The sequence below is a fragment of the Schistocerca piceifrons genome, chromosome 2 (assembly GCF_021461385.2).
Source record: "Schistocerca piceifrons isolate TAMUIC-IGC-003096 chromosome 2, iqSchPice1.1, whole genome shotgun sequence".
NCBI lineage: Eukaryota > Metazoa > Arthropoda > Insecta > Orthoptera > Acrididae > Schistocerca > Schistocerca piceifrons.
Genome location: NC_060139.1, coordinates 573,028,421 through 573,047,189, shown reverse-complemented (window position 1 = coordinate 573,047,189; position 18,769 = coordinate 573,028,421). Strand labels below are relative to the sequence as shown.

Genomic DNA, 18,769 nt, shown 5'->3' with positions numbered 1-18,769 from the left:
CCTTTCCCTGTCTCTTTCTTCCTCCCTGTGCGTGTCTGAAGGCCGACCCATGCACTTCCATGCGTAGCCGGTGACGGGGTAACACGTAATTCCCTGCCCCGGGTAGACAGGTAGGACACGTACGTACCCCCTGGTAACGGCCAGGCCCAGGGAGGGGTGATTACCCGAGCAGATACCTTCCGAAAGTGCCGATTGGTCCCTCCGTCCGTTTGTCGGGAAGTGTGACCTGAGGTGTGAACAATCACCTAAGGCGGGTGTGCCCTCGGTGAGGGAACCCACAAGGAAGGAGCGCGCCATCGGAGACGCCGGTAATCATGGGGGATTCTTCCGCAATGGTTTCCTCACCTTCCACTATGTCTGCTCACAAACGTAAGTTCACTGAGTCTCAGCCACAGACGGTTCTCCCATCGTTGCCACAGTTCCTTGTTGTTTCTCGGTCTGACGAAGGTCACGACTTTTCCACGGTCAACCCTTTCATTATTCAGAAAGGTGTCGACGCAATTGCAGGTCCTGTAAAGTCTTGTTCCAGATTACGGAATGGCACCCTGTTGTTGGAAACGCACAGTGCCCTCCAGGCTCAAAAATTGCTGCGTACTTCTCTGCTCCACACCTTCCCTGTCCGGGTGGAACTGCACCGTACCTTAAATTCCTCGCGTGGAGTCGTTTATACACGCTCCCTCAATGGATTGTCTGACGAAGAAATTCAGCACTACCTGTCTGACCAGGGCGTCACAGCTGTTCATCGGGTTATGAAAAGGGTTGACTCGAACATCATTCCAACCCGCACTGTCTTCTTGACATTTGACGAAGTTCAACTCCCATCAAAAATCAAAGCAGGCTATGAGATAATTTCCGTTCGCCCTTATGTCCCAAACCCCACGCGTTGCTATCGATGTCAGCGGTTCAATCACACCAGCCAGTCCTGTTCCAATCCGGCCAAATGTGTTACGTGTGGCAAGGATGCCCATGAGGGTGCTTGTCCACCTCCATCCCCTCGCTGCATCAACTGTATGGGTGACCACGCTGCTTCCTCTCGAGATTGCCCCGTTTTTAAGGATGAAAAACTCATCCAGGAAATAAGAGTGAAGGAAAAGGTGTCGACCTTTGCTGCTCGAAAGTTACTCGCCAGTCGACAGCCCACTGTGCCTCAGAAAGGAAAATACAGCGCTGTCCTTGCTTCTCCTCGGCCAACAAAGGAGGCGGCCACGCAGACTTGCGACCTCACCTTTAGTACCACGGTCGTCAGATCGGCCAGCGCAAAGATCGCCCGTTCAACCTCACCACTTTCGCCTGCCCACTCAATGGCTCACCCTTCGTCGGGTTCTGCTAAATCTCGAGCCCAAAAGTCAGACGCCAAGTCTTCGAAAAAAGAGCATTCTCGTGAAGAGTTTTTACGTACCGCAACTTCACAACCATCAGTTCCTCCTTCATCTAAACATCATACTTCCAAGAAGGCTATGAAGAAACACATTTCCTCTCCTTCTCCGCCAAGGCGTGTCCCATCTACAGCACCACCTGGCGGAAATCGCCCTCGGCCGTCTTCTGTGTCGCCGAGGCGCACTGCTGGTGGCCGGTCAACTGGCCGATCGTTGGTGGCTGGAGCTGCTCCTGACCAACCTATGGATCAGGATCTTCTGCCTTCGACTGAATGCCATTCCATGCTGTCGGTCGCAAGCTCTGAGCAGTCGTTGAGTTGACAGCACCCTTGGTCACGTTCCTCCATTTTCTGTTCACCCTATGTCCATTATCCACTGGAATATCCGTGGCATTCGAGCCAATCGGGATGAATTGTCGATCCTCTTACGATCCTACTCGCCGGTCATCTTCTGTCTTCAGGAAACAAAGCTGCGTCCCCATGACTGCTTTGTTCTCCCTCATTTTCAGTCCGTTCGATATGACCTCCCCTCTGTTGAAGGCACTCCAGCCCATGGAGGACTCATGATTCTGCTCCACGATACTCTCCATTATCACCAAATCCCCTTAAACAGTTCCTTCCAAGCTGTCGCCGTCCGTCTTTCCCTTTCTGGATATACGTTCTCTCTTTGTACGGTATACATTCCATCGTCCACACCAATGGCACGAGCTGATCTCCTTCATCTTCTTGGTCAGCTTCCACCCCCCTATTCGCTGGTTGGGGACTTCAATGCCCACCACCCGCTTTGGGGATCTCCACATCCTTGTCCACGTGGCTCACTATTGCTAGATGTCTTCCACCAAGCGGATCTAGTCTGCCTCAACACTGGGGTCCCCACATTTTTGTCTGCCTCCACGACAAATTTATCTCATTTGGACCTTGCGGTCGGTACTGTTCCGCTAGCTCGGCGCTTCGAATGGTTCGCCCTTGATGATACACACTCGAGTGACCACTTTCCATGTGTTCTTAGACTGCAGCCTCAACTGCCATATATGCACTCGCGATGCTGGAAGTTTGCCCAAGCCGATTGGACACTTTTTTCGTCTCTAGCGACATTCGATGACCGTCACTTTCCCAGCGTCGACGATGAGGTCACACATATTACCGACGTTATTCTCCCAGCTGCGGAACGTTCAATACCACGCACCTCCGAATTGCCCCGGCGCCCCCCAGTTCCTTGGTGGAACGAGGCATGCCGTGACGCAATACGTGAGCGGCGACGTGCTCTTCTCATTTTCCGTCACCAACTTTGGCAAACTGTATCCGATATAAGCAGCTCCGTGCGCGATGCCGTCGCGTCATCCGCGATAGCAAGAAGGCAAGCTGGAAATTCTTTATTAGCTCATTTAACACCTTCACTCCCTCCTCGGAAGTTTGGAGTCGGCTTCGACGGTTCTCAGGCGCGCCTAGTTTCTCCCCGGTCTCTGGGCTCACTGTCGCGCATGATACCTTAGTGGACCCCGTCGCAATTTCTAACTCATTGGGTCAGCACTTTGCTGAGATTTTGAGCTCTTCAAATTACCCGCCAGCGTTTCTCCCGAAGAAACGTGCAGCGGAAGTGCGATATCTTGCTTTCTCCTCTCAAAATCGCGAAAGCCACAATACTGTTTTCTCCATGCGGGAACTCCAACATGCCCTCTCTTCTTCTCGCTCCTCCGCCCCAGGACCGGATGGTATCCATGTCCAAATGTTGCTGCATTTATCAACCCATAGCCTGCGTTAGCTCCTTCACCTTTACAATCGAATTTGGACCGACAGTACCTTTCCCAGGCGATGGCGGGAAGCTATTGTCGTTCCCGTTCCGAAACCTGGAAAGGACAAACATCTCCCCTCTAGCTATCGCCCCATTTCTCTCACGAGTAGTGTCTGTAAGGTTTTGGAGCGTATGGTGAATTACCGTTTAGCTTGGTGGCTGGAATCCCACAGTCTTTTAACACCAGCCCAATGCGGATTCCGAAAGCATCGTTCTGCCGTTGACCATCTTGTTGCTCTCTCCACTTACATCATGACCAATTTTCTCCGGAAACGCCAAACGGTAGCAATATTTTTTGATCTGGAGAGAGCATACGATACCTGTTGGGGGACAGGCATCCTCCGCACACTGTTCTCTTGGGGCTTTCGAGGCTGGCTGCCCCTTTTTCTTCGCGAATTTATGGCAGAGCGCACATTTAGGGTGCGGGTGAACACTACTCTCTCCCGTACTTTCTTCCAGGAAAACGGGGTACCCCAGGGCTCCGTGCTGAGTGTTGTACTGTTTGCCATCGCCATTAATCCAATTATGGATTGTCTCCTTCCTGATGTCTCGGGCTCCCTCTTTGTGGACGATTTTGCGATCTACTACAGCTCTCAACGGACCAGCCTGCTTGAAAGACGTCTTCAAGGATGTCTCGATCGCCTCCACTCGTGGAGCATCGAAACTGGCTTCTGTTTCTCACCCAGTAAGACCGTTTGTGTTAATTTTTGGCGACGTAAGGAGTTTCTTCCGCCCTCCTTACATCTAGGTCCTGTCAACCTTCCGTTTTCCGACGTCGCTAAATTCTTGGGTCTTATGTTTGACAGAAAACTGTGCTGGTCCTCCCACGTTTCCTATCTTTCGGCTCGCTGTCTGCGTTCCCTTAACACCCTCCGTGTCCTGAATGGTACCTCCTGGGGAGCGGACCGAGTGGTCCTTCTCCGCCTCTATCACGCCTTAGTGCGCTCGAAATTGGATTATGGAAGCATCGTCTACTCCTCTGCTCGGCCGTCTATTCTTCGGCGTCTCGACTCTATCCACCACCGTGGATTATGTTTAGTGTCTGGAGCTTTTTACACCAGCCCTGTGGAAAGCCTTTATGCTGAGACTGCTGAACCTCCGCTGTCCAATCGGCGGGCAGTCCTTCTGAGTCGTTATGCTAGCCATCTGTCTTCCATGCCTGCTAATCCAGCCCATGACCTTTTTTTCGACACCTCCTTTGATGTCGGGTATGCAGGCCGCTCCTCCTCCCTACTACCCCCAGGAGTCCGCTTCCGTCAACTGCTCCATTCTCTCTCCTTCCGCTTTCCTAAAACCTTCTTGACAACTTGGGGTACAGCACCGCCTTGGCTCCGTCCCCGGATCGACTTGCTCAGAGACCTATGTCAATTTCCCAAGGATGGTACCCCTACACTTGTCTACCGTCTATGTGCACAAATGACGGAAGCCACATTTATTTACACCGACGGCTCGAAAACATCGTTAGGTATAGGGAGTGCCTATATTGTTGGCGACACCCCAAATCACTTTCGGCTTCCCGACCAGTGTTCGGTTTATACTGCGGAGCTTTATGCTGTTCTCCAGGCTGTCCACTACATCCGCCGCCATCAGCGGATACAGTACGTAATCTGCTCAGATTCTCTCAGCTCTCTCCTAAGTCTCCAAGCTCTTTACCCTCTGCACCCTCTGGTCCACCAGATTCAGGACTGTCTGCGCTTGCTCCACCTGGGGGGCGTCTCAGTGGCGTTCCTCTGGCTCCCGGGACACGCTGGTATCTGTGGGAATGAGGCGGCCGATATAGCGGCCGAGGCTGCAGTCTCTCTTCCTCGGCCAGCTATTCAGTCTCTTCCGTTTACCGATCTACGGAGCGGTTTATGTCGCCAAGTTGCTCATTTATGGCATGCGCATTGGTCAACACTTCCCCATAATAAATTGCGGGAAGTGAAAGCCCTTCCTTGCGCTTGGACCTCTTCCTCCCGAACGCGTCGTCGGGAGGAGGTAATTTTAGCTAGACTCCAGATAGGGCACTGTCTTTTTAGCCATCGACATCTTTTAAGCGGTGATCCTCCCCCACTCTGTCCCCACTGCTCTCAGCTGTGGACGGTCAGACACCTTTTAATTGAATGCCCCTATTTTAATCCGTTACACTCCCGTCTACAGCTATCGCCTGATCTATCGTCGATTTTAGCAGATGACACGCGCTCAGCTGACCGCGTTCTACAGTTTATTAGTGACAGTGAAATGACGTCAGTCATTTGATTTTTTTTTTTTGGGGGGGGGGGGGGGGGGACAACCAACCCCTTTCTATAGTGGATTTTTAAGCATTCCTTCTGCCTTTAGTTTCTCAAATTTTATGACTTTGTTCCCCTTGCTGCTGATTTTAAATTTCGTTTTTTTCCTGTTTCCTACGTCACGGGCTGGGCGCTAATGACCATAGAAGTTTTGCGCCCTAAAACCACAAACAAAAAAAAAAGCGTAATTCACCATCCCGCGTAGACAAGTAGGACACGTACATACCCCTTGGTAAAGGTCAGGTGCAGGGAGGGGTGATTAACTGAGCTGGTACCTTTTGAACGTGCTGATTGGTCCCTCCGTCCATTTCTCAGGAGGTGTGGACAATCACCTAAGGCGGGAGTGCCCTCAGGGAGGTCACCCCACTAGGAAGGAGCCGGCCACTGGGGACACCGGTAATCATGGGGGATACTTTTGCAGTGGTTTCCTCTACTTCAACTTCTGCCCACAACAGAAAGCTAGATGAGTCTCAGCCACAGACAATTCTTCCATCAGTGCCAAAGTTCCTAGTTGTTTCTTGATCTGACGAGGGTCAAGACTTCTCCACGGTCAACTCTTTCATTATTCAGAAAGGTATCTATGCAATTACAGGTCCTGTAAAGTCTTGTTCCCGGTTATGAGATGACACATGATTGTTAGAAACAGACAGTGCCCTCTGGACACACAAATTGCTTCAAACTACACTGCTACACACCTTCCCTGTCCGGGTGGAAGCGCACTGTACTTTAAATTCATCATGCGGGGTGGTTTACACAAGATCACTCGATGGATTATTGAATGAGGACATTGAAAATTACCTGTCTGACCAGGGATTAATGGCTGTACATAGTCTTGAAAAGGATTGACAAGGAATTTGTACTGACCCGCACTCTTTTCTTGATGTTTGACAGAGTTCAATTTCCATTGAACATTAAAGTAGGATATGAGATCATTTCAGGTTGCCCTTACATCCCCAATTCTACACCTTGCTATTGGTGTTGGCGATTTAATCATACCAGCCAGTCATGTTCCAATACAGCAAATGCGTTGCATGTGGCAGGGATGCCGATGAGGGTGATTTTCAACTCATCCCCTCGTTGCATCAACTGGATGGGCAACCACACTGCTTCCTCTAGAGATTGCCCTATTTTTAAAGATGAACAACTTTTTCAGGAAATCCCGGTGAAGGAAAAGGTGTCTACCTTTGCTGCTTGTAAGTTATTCACCAGTAGAAAGCCCACTGTGTTCCTAGTGAGTAAATATAGAGCAATGTCCTCACCTCTCCTCGACCTACTGAGGAGGTAGCCACGCAGACTTGTGATCTCACCTTTAGCACCACGGTCATCAGAGCGGCCAGCCCAAAGATCGACCATTCCACATCCTCACTATCACCCACTCACTCCAAGGCTCAACCTTCATCGGCTCCTGCTAAGTCTTGGGCCCCAAAATTGGACACCTGGACTTCCAATAAAGAGCCTACTCGCGAAGACTTTCTACGTACCCAGACCTCACAGCCATCGACTCCTCTCTGATCTCAACGTCCTGCTTCCAAACAGGCTCATAAGAAACAAAGTTCCTCTCCTTTGCCGCCACGGCATATCTCTTCTGCAGCACCACCCAGCAGTAGTCACCCTTGGCCATCTTCTGTATCGCTGGCAGCCTATAAACCAGCGAATCACTGGCAGCAAGGGCTGCCCCCGAACAACCTATGGCTCAGGATCTTCTGCCTTTGGCTGAATGCTGTTCCATGCCATCAGCCGCTGGTTCTCAGTGGTTGTTGAGTTGATGGCAGTCGTGGTGAGATTGTTGCCTTTTATGTCCACCCTATGTCAATTATCTGTTGGAATATCCGTGGAATTCGCTCCAGTCAGGATGAATTGTCGATCCTGTCTTCAGGAAACAAAGCTACAGCCCCATGATCGCTTTGTCTTCCCGCATTCCACGGCACCTTGGCTTTGCCCTTGGACCTGCCTTCTCTGTGACCTATCTCAGCTTTCCAAGGAGTGTACCCCTCTATAGTTTATCATCGGGCATTTGCTGCTTTATGTGCACAACTGGAGGATGCCACATTTATTTACACTGACAGCTCAGAGACCACCTTTGGTTTTGGGAGTGCCTATATACACTTCTGGAAATGGAAAAAAGAACACATTGACACCGGTGTGTCAGACCCACCATACTTGCTCCGGACACTGCGAGAGGGCTGTACAAGCAATGATCACACGCATGGCACAGCGGACACACCAGGAACCGCGGTGTTGGCCGTCGAATGGCGCTAGCTGCGCAGCATTTGTGCACCGCCGCCGTCAGTGTCAGCCAGTTTGCCGTGGCATACGGAGCTCCATCGCAGTCTTTAACACTGGTAGCATGCCGCGACTGCGTGGACGTGAACTGTATGTGCAGTTGACGGACTTTGAGCGAGGGCGTATAGTGGGCATGCGGGAGGCCGGGTGGACGTACCGCCGAATTGCTCAACACGTGGGGCGTGAGGTCTCCACAGTACATCGATGTTGTCGCCAGTGGTCGGCGGAAGGTGCACGTGCCCGTCGACCTGGGACCGGACCGCAGCGACGCACGGATGCACGCCAAGACCGTAGGATCCTACGCAGTGCCGTAGGGGACCGCACCGCCACTTCCCAGCAAATTAGGGACACTGTTGCTCCTGGGGTATCGGCGAGGACCATTCGCAACCGTCTCCATGAAGCTGGGCTACGGTCCCGCACGCCGTTAGGCCGTCTTCCGCTCACGCCCCAACATCGTGCAGCCCGCCTCCAGTGGTGTCACGACAGGCATGAATGGAGGGACGAATGGAGACGTGTCGTCTTCAGCGATGAGAGTCGCTTCTGCCTTGGTGCCAATGATGGTCGTATGCATGTTTGGCGCCGTGCAGGTGAGCGCCACAATCAGGACTGCATACGACCGAGGCACACAGGGCCAACACCCGGCATCATGGTGTGGGGAGCGATCTCCTACACTGGCCGTACACCACTGGTGATCGTCGAGGGGACACTGAATAGTGCACGGTACATCCAAACAGTCATCGAACCCATCGTTCTACCATTCCTAGACCGGCAAGGGAACTTGCTGTTCCAACAGGACAATGCACGTCCGCATGTATCCCGTGCCACCCAACGTGCTCTAGAAGGTGTAAGTCAACTACCCTGGCCAGCAAGATCTCCGGATCTGTCCCCCATTGAGCATGTTTGGGACTGGATGAAGCGTCGTCTCACGCGGTCTGCACGTCCAGCACGAACGCTGGTTCAACTGAGGCGCCAGGTGGAAATGGCATGGCAAGCCGTTCCACAGGACTACATCCAGCATCTCTACGATCGTCTCCATGGGAGAATAGCAGCCTGCATTGCTGCGAAAGGTGGATATACACTGTACTAGTGCCGACATTGTGCATGCTCTGTTGCCTGTGTCTATGTGCCTGTGGTTCTGTCAGTGTGATCATGTGATGTATCTGACCCCAGGAATGTGTCAATAAAGTTTCCCCTTCCTGGGACAATGAATTCACGGTGTTCTTATTTCAATTTCCAGGAGTGTAGTTGGCGACACCCGTATTAGATTTCGGCTTCCCGACCAGTTTTTACTGCAGAGCTTTACGCTGTTCTCCAGGCTGTCCACTACTTCCGTCGCCATACACAGATGCACTATATTATATGCTTGGATTTGCTCAGCTCTGTTCTCAACCTCCAAGCTCTTTATCCCATCCACCCTCTGGACTTTCTGCACATGCTCCACTTGATGGGCGTCTCTGTGTCGGTCCTCTGGATCCCAGGGAATGTAGGTATCTGCGGAAACAAGGCAGCCGATATAGTGGCAAAGGCTGCAGTCTGTCTTCCTTGGTCTGCTGTTCGCATGGTTCCCTTTGCCGATCTACAGATCATTTTATGTCGTTGTGTTGCTCTTTTAGGGCACACACATTGGTCTGCACATCCCGATAATAAATTATGGAACATCAAACCTCTTCCCTGTACGTGGACCTCTTCCACTTGGCCTCGTTGTCAGGATGAGGTAATTTTATCTCCAGATTGGGTACTGTCTTTTTCGCCTTCGACATATTTTAATTGGCAGTCGTCTCCTGCTTTGTCCTCACTGCTCTCAACCGTGGACAGTGAGACACCTATTTTAATCCACTACAGGCCCGTTTACAGCTGTCGCCTGATATATCTTCCCTTTTAGCAAATGACATGGGCCTGGCTGATCGCGTCCTTGAGTTTATCCGTGTCAGTGAGATGACATCACACATTTGAAGCTCTTTCCGGGAAAAGTCACCTCCCCTTCAATAGCAGTTTCCTAAGATATCCTTCCATTTTTAGTTTTCCTCCTCCTTGAGATTCAATCCCATTGCTGCTATTTTAAATTTTGGTTTTTTACCCTTCATTAAGCAACAGAAGGGGTGCTTATGACCATAGCAGTTTTGTGCCCTAAAACCATTATTTAAAAAAATAATGCTGGGTCTGGTAAAGTCGACAACTTGGTCATGGCATACTCTTTCCAGCCATGCAGATGGATGAGGTCCTTGTCAGTTGTGTTTGCACAGGACACAGCCCTCTGATGCTCAGCTTCTTGCTCTGATGAGTCACGTGCAGATCATGGTACACCACATTTCAGTAGACTTTTTTTATCTTCATACAAAGTGCAGCAGTTAATTTGCTGACAGATTGCCATCTGTATTAACCTACAATCAAACAAATGTATGTGTTTTAAGGTTTTGTGAAATGTCTGACGTGTTCTCTAAAATTTTAGGGAGAAGTTTTTAATTAGTTATCAGGTTAGCTGGCTTACCCATGTTTTGTGTAATGAGCTGCCACCACATTTTCCTGTGCAATTACTTCAGCTTTCCTCTTATTTTAATTTACATTCAGGGATGTGAGCTAGTATGAATGTGTGGGTAATGGTAAATCACTAATTTTTTAGAGCATTTCTCATGGAGAACAGTGGTCTTTCTTAGTCTTTAAAATGGAACGTAAACAGTCTCGATTGCAAGAAACCTTTATTTTTGTGGTTACTGGTTTGTCAGTTACTGACTGGTTTTGGTCAGTTCACTGCCACCATCTACTAACATGGTATGAGATCTGAAGATGGTCAGTAACTGACCAAAATCGGTAACAAGAAAAATAAGTTTCTTACAGTTGAGATTGTTTGTTCATTTTAAAATAACTGTGAACAATGAGAGTGAGTGCATGTATTTGTGTAAGACTCACTCACCCTTGTTTTGACAATAACCACATTCATTCCTCCTAATGTTTTTTTAAGGGTGCTGATCAACTTGCTGTTAAGTGCTTATAAACCACTTTATAAATGTACACTCTTGGATTCTGAAAAGTAAATCACACCATGATGCAGAGTGCTTCTTGTAGTGCATGACATAAGAGTTAGCTGAGCATCTCCATGCTGCTTTTGTGCTTATTAAATGAGCTTGTAATGAAATTTGTTTGTCGGTTTTCCTTTATCAGTTCTTTCTGGTATTGATCTCAGAATTAAGAACAATATTCAAGTTTTGGTTGAACAAGGGTTTTGTAAGCTATCTCCTTAATGTATTGACTAAGCTTCCTGAGGATTATTCCAATGAATGTCTGGCTTATACCTTACCTGCAGTTAGTTTTATGTGGTCATACCACTTTTAATCGCTCCATATGCAACAGTTTGTATGTGACTGCTTCCAGAGTTGTTCTGCACTCACGTAATCATACAATAATTGGTTCTTCTGCTTATTTATTCACAACATTCCTTTTTCATGTTCAACTGCCAATTCCTGCAACAAGTGTCAATCTTCTAGTGTTGCAGTTGCATACAGAGACGTGCATCATCTTCAAAAAGCCTGATGGAAGTCTGGATGTTATCCAATAGGTCATTTATGTATATGGTGAAAAGTAATTGTCTCAGAACACCCCCTTGTGATATGCCCAGTCATTTTTCTGTTTGAATAATTTTCTATGTAAAGAATGATATGCTGTGTTATGTTTGCGAGAAACTCTTCAATCCAGTCAAGTCCAATTCCACAGCAGGTCTGATAGTCTGTACACTTGTATTTTGCTGATTAGAAAGCAGTGCAAAACTGTGTTAAACATCTTCTAGAAGCTAAGGAACACGGTATTAACAAGTGTGCCAGTATCTAGTGCTCTCTGGGTCTCGTGAGCGAACAGGATGATCTGAGTTTCGTTGTTTCCAGAACCCATGTTGAGTCTTACAGGCGAGAATTTTGGTCTTCAGAAATGTTATGATACATGGGCATGAAACATGTTTCAAAATTGTAAAACATACTGACACCAGAGACAGAGCCTTGTAGTTTTTTGCAGTGTTCTTAAATCTTCTTGAAAAATGTAATGAGCTGTGCCTATGTTACTAGGAACACTTCACTTCTTCAATGACCTACAGTATACTGCTGCTAGATGAGGAGCAAATTATTTTGGATGCTCTTTATGGAGTTGTAATGGTATCCTGTCAGATCCAGTAGCCTTTCCTCTTAGTGACTTCATTTGAATTTTTATCTCAGTCACCTACACTATCAGATAAAAAGTATCCGAAAACTGCTGTGTAATGCGGAATTGATCACTAGGTGTCACAAGAAGTGGGAATGACAGTATAAAAAGAGGTACGGAGTACTGTGTTGTCAGTAGAAAAGCAGTAACAGCAGAATGCATTTGTAAGGCGAACTCTCAATGGCTTTGAAGATGGAAAAGTCATTGGATGTCACCCGAGTAACAAATCACGCACATTTCAATCCTCCTAAAGCTATCCAAGTTGACTGCTGATATGATTGTGGAATGAAAATGCAAAGCAACAACTAAAGCTAAATGAAGACCAAACAGACCTCAAGTACTGATGGACAAGGCCCATTGAGCATTGTTGAGGGTTGTTGCAAAACATTGCGTGAAATCAGTGGAAGGAATCACTAGTGAGTTGCAGAGTGCCACCAGCAGTTGAACTAGCACAATGGCTGTGCGTATAGAGTTACAGAGAATGGGTATAATGGCAGAGCAGTTCCTCATAACCCGCACATTTTGGTAGTCAATGCTAAGTAATGTGTAGTGCCAACAGTGGAGTATGGAGGAAGAGGTGTTACAGAATGGGGGTCTTTTCATAGCTACGGTGTGATCCCCTTACTGTACTTGAGAAAATGCAAAATACAAAGGAAATTAGCATATTTGACAGCATTGCGCATGGTGAACAGAAGTGGAAGAGTTTGGAGATGATTGTATCAGTATGATGCTGCAGCCTGCCATAAAGCAACATCTGCAAGGCAATGGTTCGTGAGCAGTAACATTCCTGGAAAAGACTGGCTTTCCTAGAGTCCTGACCTGAATCAAACAGAAAACTTTTGTAATGAGTTACAATGTAGAGTTTCTTCCAGACCTTAGTGTCTGTCACTACCTCCTCTGGTTGTGACTCTTGAAGAATGGGTTGCTGTTCTTTCAGATGGTGGTTTTTAAATCAGATTGTGTATTTCATTGTCATTTTGATATTCCTGTGACGATTTAAAGAAGGAACTGCAGTTAGTGTTAGTCAGTGAAACAGTTACGGAAATGTGTTTAGTATTTAGATTTTCTGTTATCCTCTGCTTTGATGCCATTATGGTCGCAAGACTTTCTCGACAGATGGCTAGTCCATTTATGCATTTTTTAAACCAAAACTATGTAGGGTTTTTTTCCCCCCTCAAGCCTGTATATTGAGTTTTACTTCCAAATTCACTGAATGCTACGTGCACGGCTCTGAGCCTGAGAAAGCCTAATTTTGGTTTTGTTCAGTTTCTGTATGTCTGGAAGGCTTTGACGACCTTTAAATTTACATTATATTACTGTTCAGTGATAAGACTTCCTAATCCTATTACTCACACAATATAAATTGGCACTTTTGTGTGGAGTGTTTGATGCATAAGCAAGTGTTTGCCACTGCAGATGTTTGCTGCTGTGATGGGTGAAGATGAGAGACTAGAATAGACTGTGTTGCTTTCATGTGGGACAAGAAATACACTGGAATCACTGTTGCATACACAGTGCCTTCTACAGTGCTGTATTATGCTCCTTTGTTTCCTAGCTAAGGTCAGCAATGGATGGAAACAATCAGTACCAGTGTGAAGTCGTCTAACCAACTGCGGCTCTCCGGGTGCTAAGTTATATTACACAGAAGTGGCAAAGAAACTGGTACACCTGCATAATATTGTGTAGGGCACCTGTGAGCACGCAGAACTACGGCAACACGACTAATGTCTGAAGTAGTGCTGGAGGGAACTGACAGAATGCATCCTGCGGGGCTGTCCATAAATCCATGAGAGTACAAGGGTGTGAAGATCTCTTCTGAATAGCACATTGCAAGGTATCCCAAATATGCTCAGTAATGTTCATGTCTGAGGAGTTTCGTGGCTAGCGGAAGTGTTTAAACTCAGAAGTGTGTTCCTGGAGTCACTCTGTAGCAATTCTGGATGTGAGGTGTGTCACATTGTCCTGCTGGAATTGCCCAAGTCTGTTGGAATGCACATGGACAGACAGACACTCTTTAATCTTGATAACCTGTCATTGTAGCTGCAGTAACCAATTTAACAACTGTGCCAGTCACTTGTTTTATAGGAGTTGCAGACTGCAGTGCCACATTGCGCCTGTTAACATCTCAGTATTTGAATACACATGCCTGTACCAGTTTCTTTGGTGCTTCAGTGTACATATAGTAAAAGTACAATAATGGACATGTTTCACCACAATATTTTCTTGGCCCCCATTAAAAATTCATTGTCTTCATGAAAACTCAGTTCTAATAGGGATTTTTTCCCTCCATTGACCACTCTTGCTATCTTGTAGATTTTTTTGTCTTTGGTGTGCGTCTGCAGGTGGTTTATATGCTTGCTCTGGCCTTTCCTGTTGTAGTTATGTGTTCTCTCTGACAACAACTGATTTCACTTCTCCTTGTTAACACCACCTTAATACTCAAATGCATTGTAACACTTTATGTATTCTCAATTTTTCTATCAATACAGAATGCCTGTTTAATGTGTGCTTCTGTATCTCTTTTGTTTCAGAGTAGATGGTCTTCTGTGTATACTGATTACAGATAGGGATGGTGTACCTGTTTTGAAAGGTAAGTTGCTACAGGAAGTGAGTTTTGTTGAAGTAAAAAAAATGGAAAGTCCAGGATAGAAAAGAAAGAATAGATTGCTACCTACCTCATTCATCCCTCTTTATTCACACAAGAATCAGCATTACAGTGATGCAGGATTTATCAAAGCAATACAGTGCAAATCAGTAAGCTAAAACACACAGTATATCTAATATGCTTTGAGGATATGACCGGTAGAGTATGGGGACAGGCTAGGTGATCAGCTGTGGGCTTAAGGAACTATCCTGCCATTTGCTTTAGTGATCTAGGAAAAAGCCAGTTCAGGCTGCCCAGACAGAACAATTCCATCTTTCTGAATGTGTGTGTGTGTGTGTGTGTGTGTGTGTGTGTGTGTGTGTGTGTACACCCATAGGCTATAGGCAGTGTGTAAATATTGTTGGAATAGGTTATTTACGTAACTAATTGCTAGTTGTGCTGGGTTGAAGTGGCTCATATCTAGTGTCAAAATGATGTGTTTAGATATTGTGTACGTAAAATGAGGTACTCAGTACTTTCAGTGATCTTTTTCAGTATCCACAATTTTTAAGAGGTAATCTAGTCGTCATGAGTGAACTCTAATTTTGCAGGAACAGTTTTAAAATCTTTGACTGTCCTTATTTAGGTTGTTTAATATCTTTTAATCATGTTTGGTTAGTGACAGGACAGTTTTGAGATATACCATTGCTGTTTCCATTCTTCCTCTTTCTCAAACTGAGCTAGAGTTTCCTCTCTGATTACCTCTGTGTCTTCAACATTTTTTGCAAAAGTCTTTCAGGTTATTAAGTAATTTGGGATGTTATATTTATAAAAAAATTGGTTGTATCGTACTTCCCAGAGGCACAGCCAGTAGATAGTCCATTACATTTTGCCCAAGCGCGTTAACTCAGTGGGATATGGTCTGTGAAGTTTAAAAATTACAGTATTTGTGATGGTGACCATGAAAATCAAGAGTTTGGAGTTGGTCCATGTTGTGGTCTCATATAATAGATTACCGCACTGAAAAGGCAACGATCAAGAATTTATTCTTAACCATGTTAGTGGTTGCAGCACTCAAGACTGAAAGCTTCATTTGGAAGTTCTCTGTTGTGGTATCTCCACTTAACATATGCTAATATCCACTTCTCGAACATTCTCATGTAAGTCACAATCAAGAAACAGTGGCTTGCGTGTAACATACCACTTCTAATGTCAAACGCTCACTGACACATCCAAGCACTGATATTAATCAATTTTCATAATTTTGAAAGTAGACATGTACATCTTAATAAACTTTTAACTTTAACTTTTAACTTTACTCATTCTATGTTAGCTTCATTTTCTTCTTGTGGTATGATTGTTGTCGCGTGTTTTTTATGTAAAAAGAAAAAATCTTGAAGCTTCCAAAGTTGTGATGGTTTAGTAGGTGACTTCATCTATTAAATGATAAAAATTCATCCCTTTTAGCTTCTGCATGTTAAACAAACTGTCCCTTATAACTAAACAACTTCCACAGAAATCTAGCTTATAACCATTTGCCATGAGTGCACAAATATATCAGACTTTAACTGGCTTCACAAGACTCAAACAAAGATAAGAAAATTTACATTTGTAGGCAAAGAATTTAATCATTTATATTGCTTACAAAGACAGTACTTAAATTGACTTTATGAATATTCTTTATGTAAATATAGCAAAATTTAGTGGAAATAAAATTTGTTATTTAGTTTCTTGTTAACTTCAAAATTATTCTAATCATACCAAATGTAAGTAGCAGTTTACAAAGTACAACATTCACATATAATCTTTTTTATGTAAGGTGATTTTTACAATGAAGTGATGATAGTATCAGAGTTCATAATGTGCATTAGGTGTGCTTATATCACAAGCTTCATTAGGTACTAAATCAGGTGTTTTGCATAAATGGTCAAAATAAATATTCACAAAAATTCCAACATTTTTCATCATTTTAGGACATTGTAAGGATGCACAGCTCAAAATCATTAATGCATGGAGCTGTTGTCTGCTAAATGGTAACCTCATCTACAGTTATTACTGGATCTATTTCTCTTAGGATTGCTGAAAATATGATACATATTCAAGAACAGCCTGAAGCATAGTGATGCCATGTTTATTTTGGGTGAAATGAAGCATTGGCCCTTTTCTGTGCATATTTCTGGGATGGATGTAGTGATTAACGGGAAACTTGGTGCCACATTCACCTTGTGACATTTGCCTGCTTTATTTCCTCGTTGATTGTCCTCGGTGTTGGAAGCTGAACACTGACTACTTTAAATGATGTAGCTGACAGGTGGACATTTGCGTTTAACAGTTCTTTACTTTCCCTGTTCACAATCCCCCAATAATACACAGTAATATGGCCAGTGCACCACTTTCAATAAGCCTCAGTAATAGTTTGCAGGCAAACACCAAATACTGCTACAATAGTTTGCTATCGAACATCTACGAGCAGTAAAAACCTAACCACACAGTTCTAGAAGAATAACAAAGTACATATGGAACAGACACTGTCATTGTTTTAACACATGGCCTAATTGTGTTACACGTATTTCATCCCCCCTGCGGGTCCGGGGATTAGAATAGGCCCGCGGTATTCCTGCCTGTCGTAAGAGGCGACTAAAAGGAGTCCATCCCCCTCACGGGGGTAGTTAGCGCCTGCATCCGGAGACGGACGGTTCCACAACCTATAATCGTGGTCTTTTTGGTTTTTCACTTCTCGTTTCTTCCTTCCTCTTGTTGGTTCCTTTCTTTGCTCTTCTCCACCTCACTGTCTTCCTTACTCTTTCCCTTGACTTCTCCTTGCCTTCTCATTGCCTTTTTCTCCTTGCCTTTTTCTCCTTGCCTTCTCATTGCCTTCTCATTGCCTTTTTCTCCTTGCCTTCTCATTGCCTTTTTCTCCTTGCCTTCTCATTGCCTTCTTCTCCTTGCCTTCTCATTGCCTTCTTCTCCTTGCCTTCTCATTGCCTTCTTCTCCTTGCCTTCTCATTGCCTTCTTCTCCTTGCCTTCTCATTGCCTTCTTCTCCTTGCCTTCTCATTGCCTTCTTCTCCTTGCCTTCTCTGGTCTCCGCCTCGGCGTTTGAGACAGTCTGTCCTCTTTCTCCCTCTCTCTCTTCTTTTTCCTCTTCTTCCTTCCTCCCTGTGCGTGTCTGAAGGCCGACCCACGCGTTCGCACGCGTAGCCGGTGACGGGGTAACGCGTAAGTCCCCGCCCTGGGTAGACATGTAAGGCACGCGCGTACCCCCTGGTAAAGGCCAGGCCCGGGGAGGGGTGATTGCCTGAGCTGATACCGTCTGACCATGCCGATTGGTCCCTCCGTCTGTTTCTCGGGAGGTGTGACCTGAGGTGTAAACATTCACCTAAGGCGGGAGTGCCCTCTGAGAGGGTCCCCACAAGGAAGGAGCGCGCCATCGGAGACGCTGGCAATCATGGGGGATTCCTCCGCAATGGATTCTACTCCATCTCTCTCGACTTCGACCCAAAAACGGAAACGTGACCAGCCAACAGTGACAAAAGTACTACCGCCTGCCCCACAGTTCCTCGTAGTTTCTCGATCTGAGGACGGAAAGGATTTTTCCTCTGTCAACCCTTTCGTTATTCAGAAGGGCGTAGATGCCATAGCCAGATCTGTCAAATCTTGTACCAGGTTGCGTAACGGCACCTTATTACTAGAAACTGAGAGTGCCTTTCAGGCACAAAAACTGCTTCGGGCCACCCTCCTGTACACATTCCCTGTCCGGGTGGAGGCCCACCGAACTTTGAATTCGTCTCGTGGTGTAGTCTATACTAGCTCCCTCGACGGATTGACTGACGAGGAGCTTCAATCTTTCCTCGCTGAGCAGGGCGTGACGGCTGTCCATAGGGTCATGAAAAAGGTCAACAATGACCTTGTACCGACCCGGACACTTTTCTTGACCTTCGATAGTGTTAAGCTGCCATCGCGCATCAAGGCGGGCTACGAGGTTATTTCTGTTCGCCCCTATGTCCCGGCACCTACGCGCTGCTACCAGTGTCAGCGTTTCAGTCACACTCGACAGTCTTGTTCCAATGTGGCTAAATGTGTCACTTGTGGCAGGGATGCTCATGAGGGTGACTGTCCACCTCCGTCTCCTCGTTGTGTGAACTGTCAGGGTGACCATGCCGCATCCTCCCGCGACTGTCCTGTCTATAAGGAAGAACGCTGTATCCAAGAAATTCGGGTCAAAGAGAAAGTGTCCACCTCGGCTGCTCGCAAGCTATTGGCTAGTAGGAAGCCCACGCT

General features: G+C 46.3%; 1 protein-coding gene across 1 annotated transcript in view; it reads left to right on the top strand.

Annotated features, from left to right (window-relative positions):
* The window catches only part of LOC124777484 (ragulator complex protein LAMTOR3), a 45,156-nt gene that overhangs the window by 10,813 nt on the left and 15,574 nt on the right, over positions 1–18,769 (top strand). Inside the window, exon 3 of the mRNA XM_047252919.1 lies at positions 14,437–14,495. Coding sequence (XP_047108875.1) covers positions 14,437–14,495 — 59 coding nt within the window. The remainder of the gene's footprint in view (positions 1–14,436; positions 14,496–18,769) is intronic.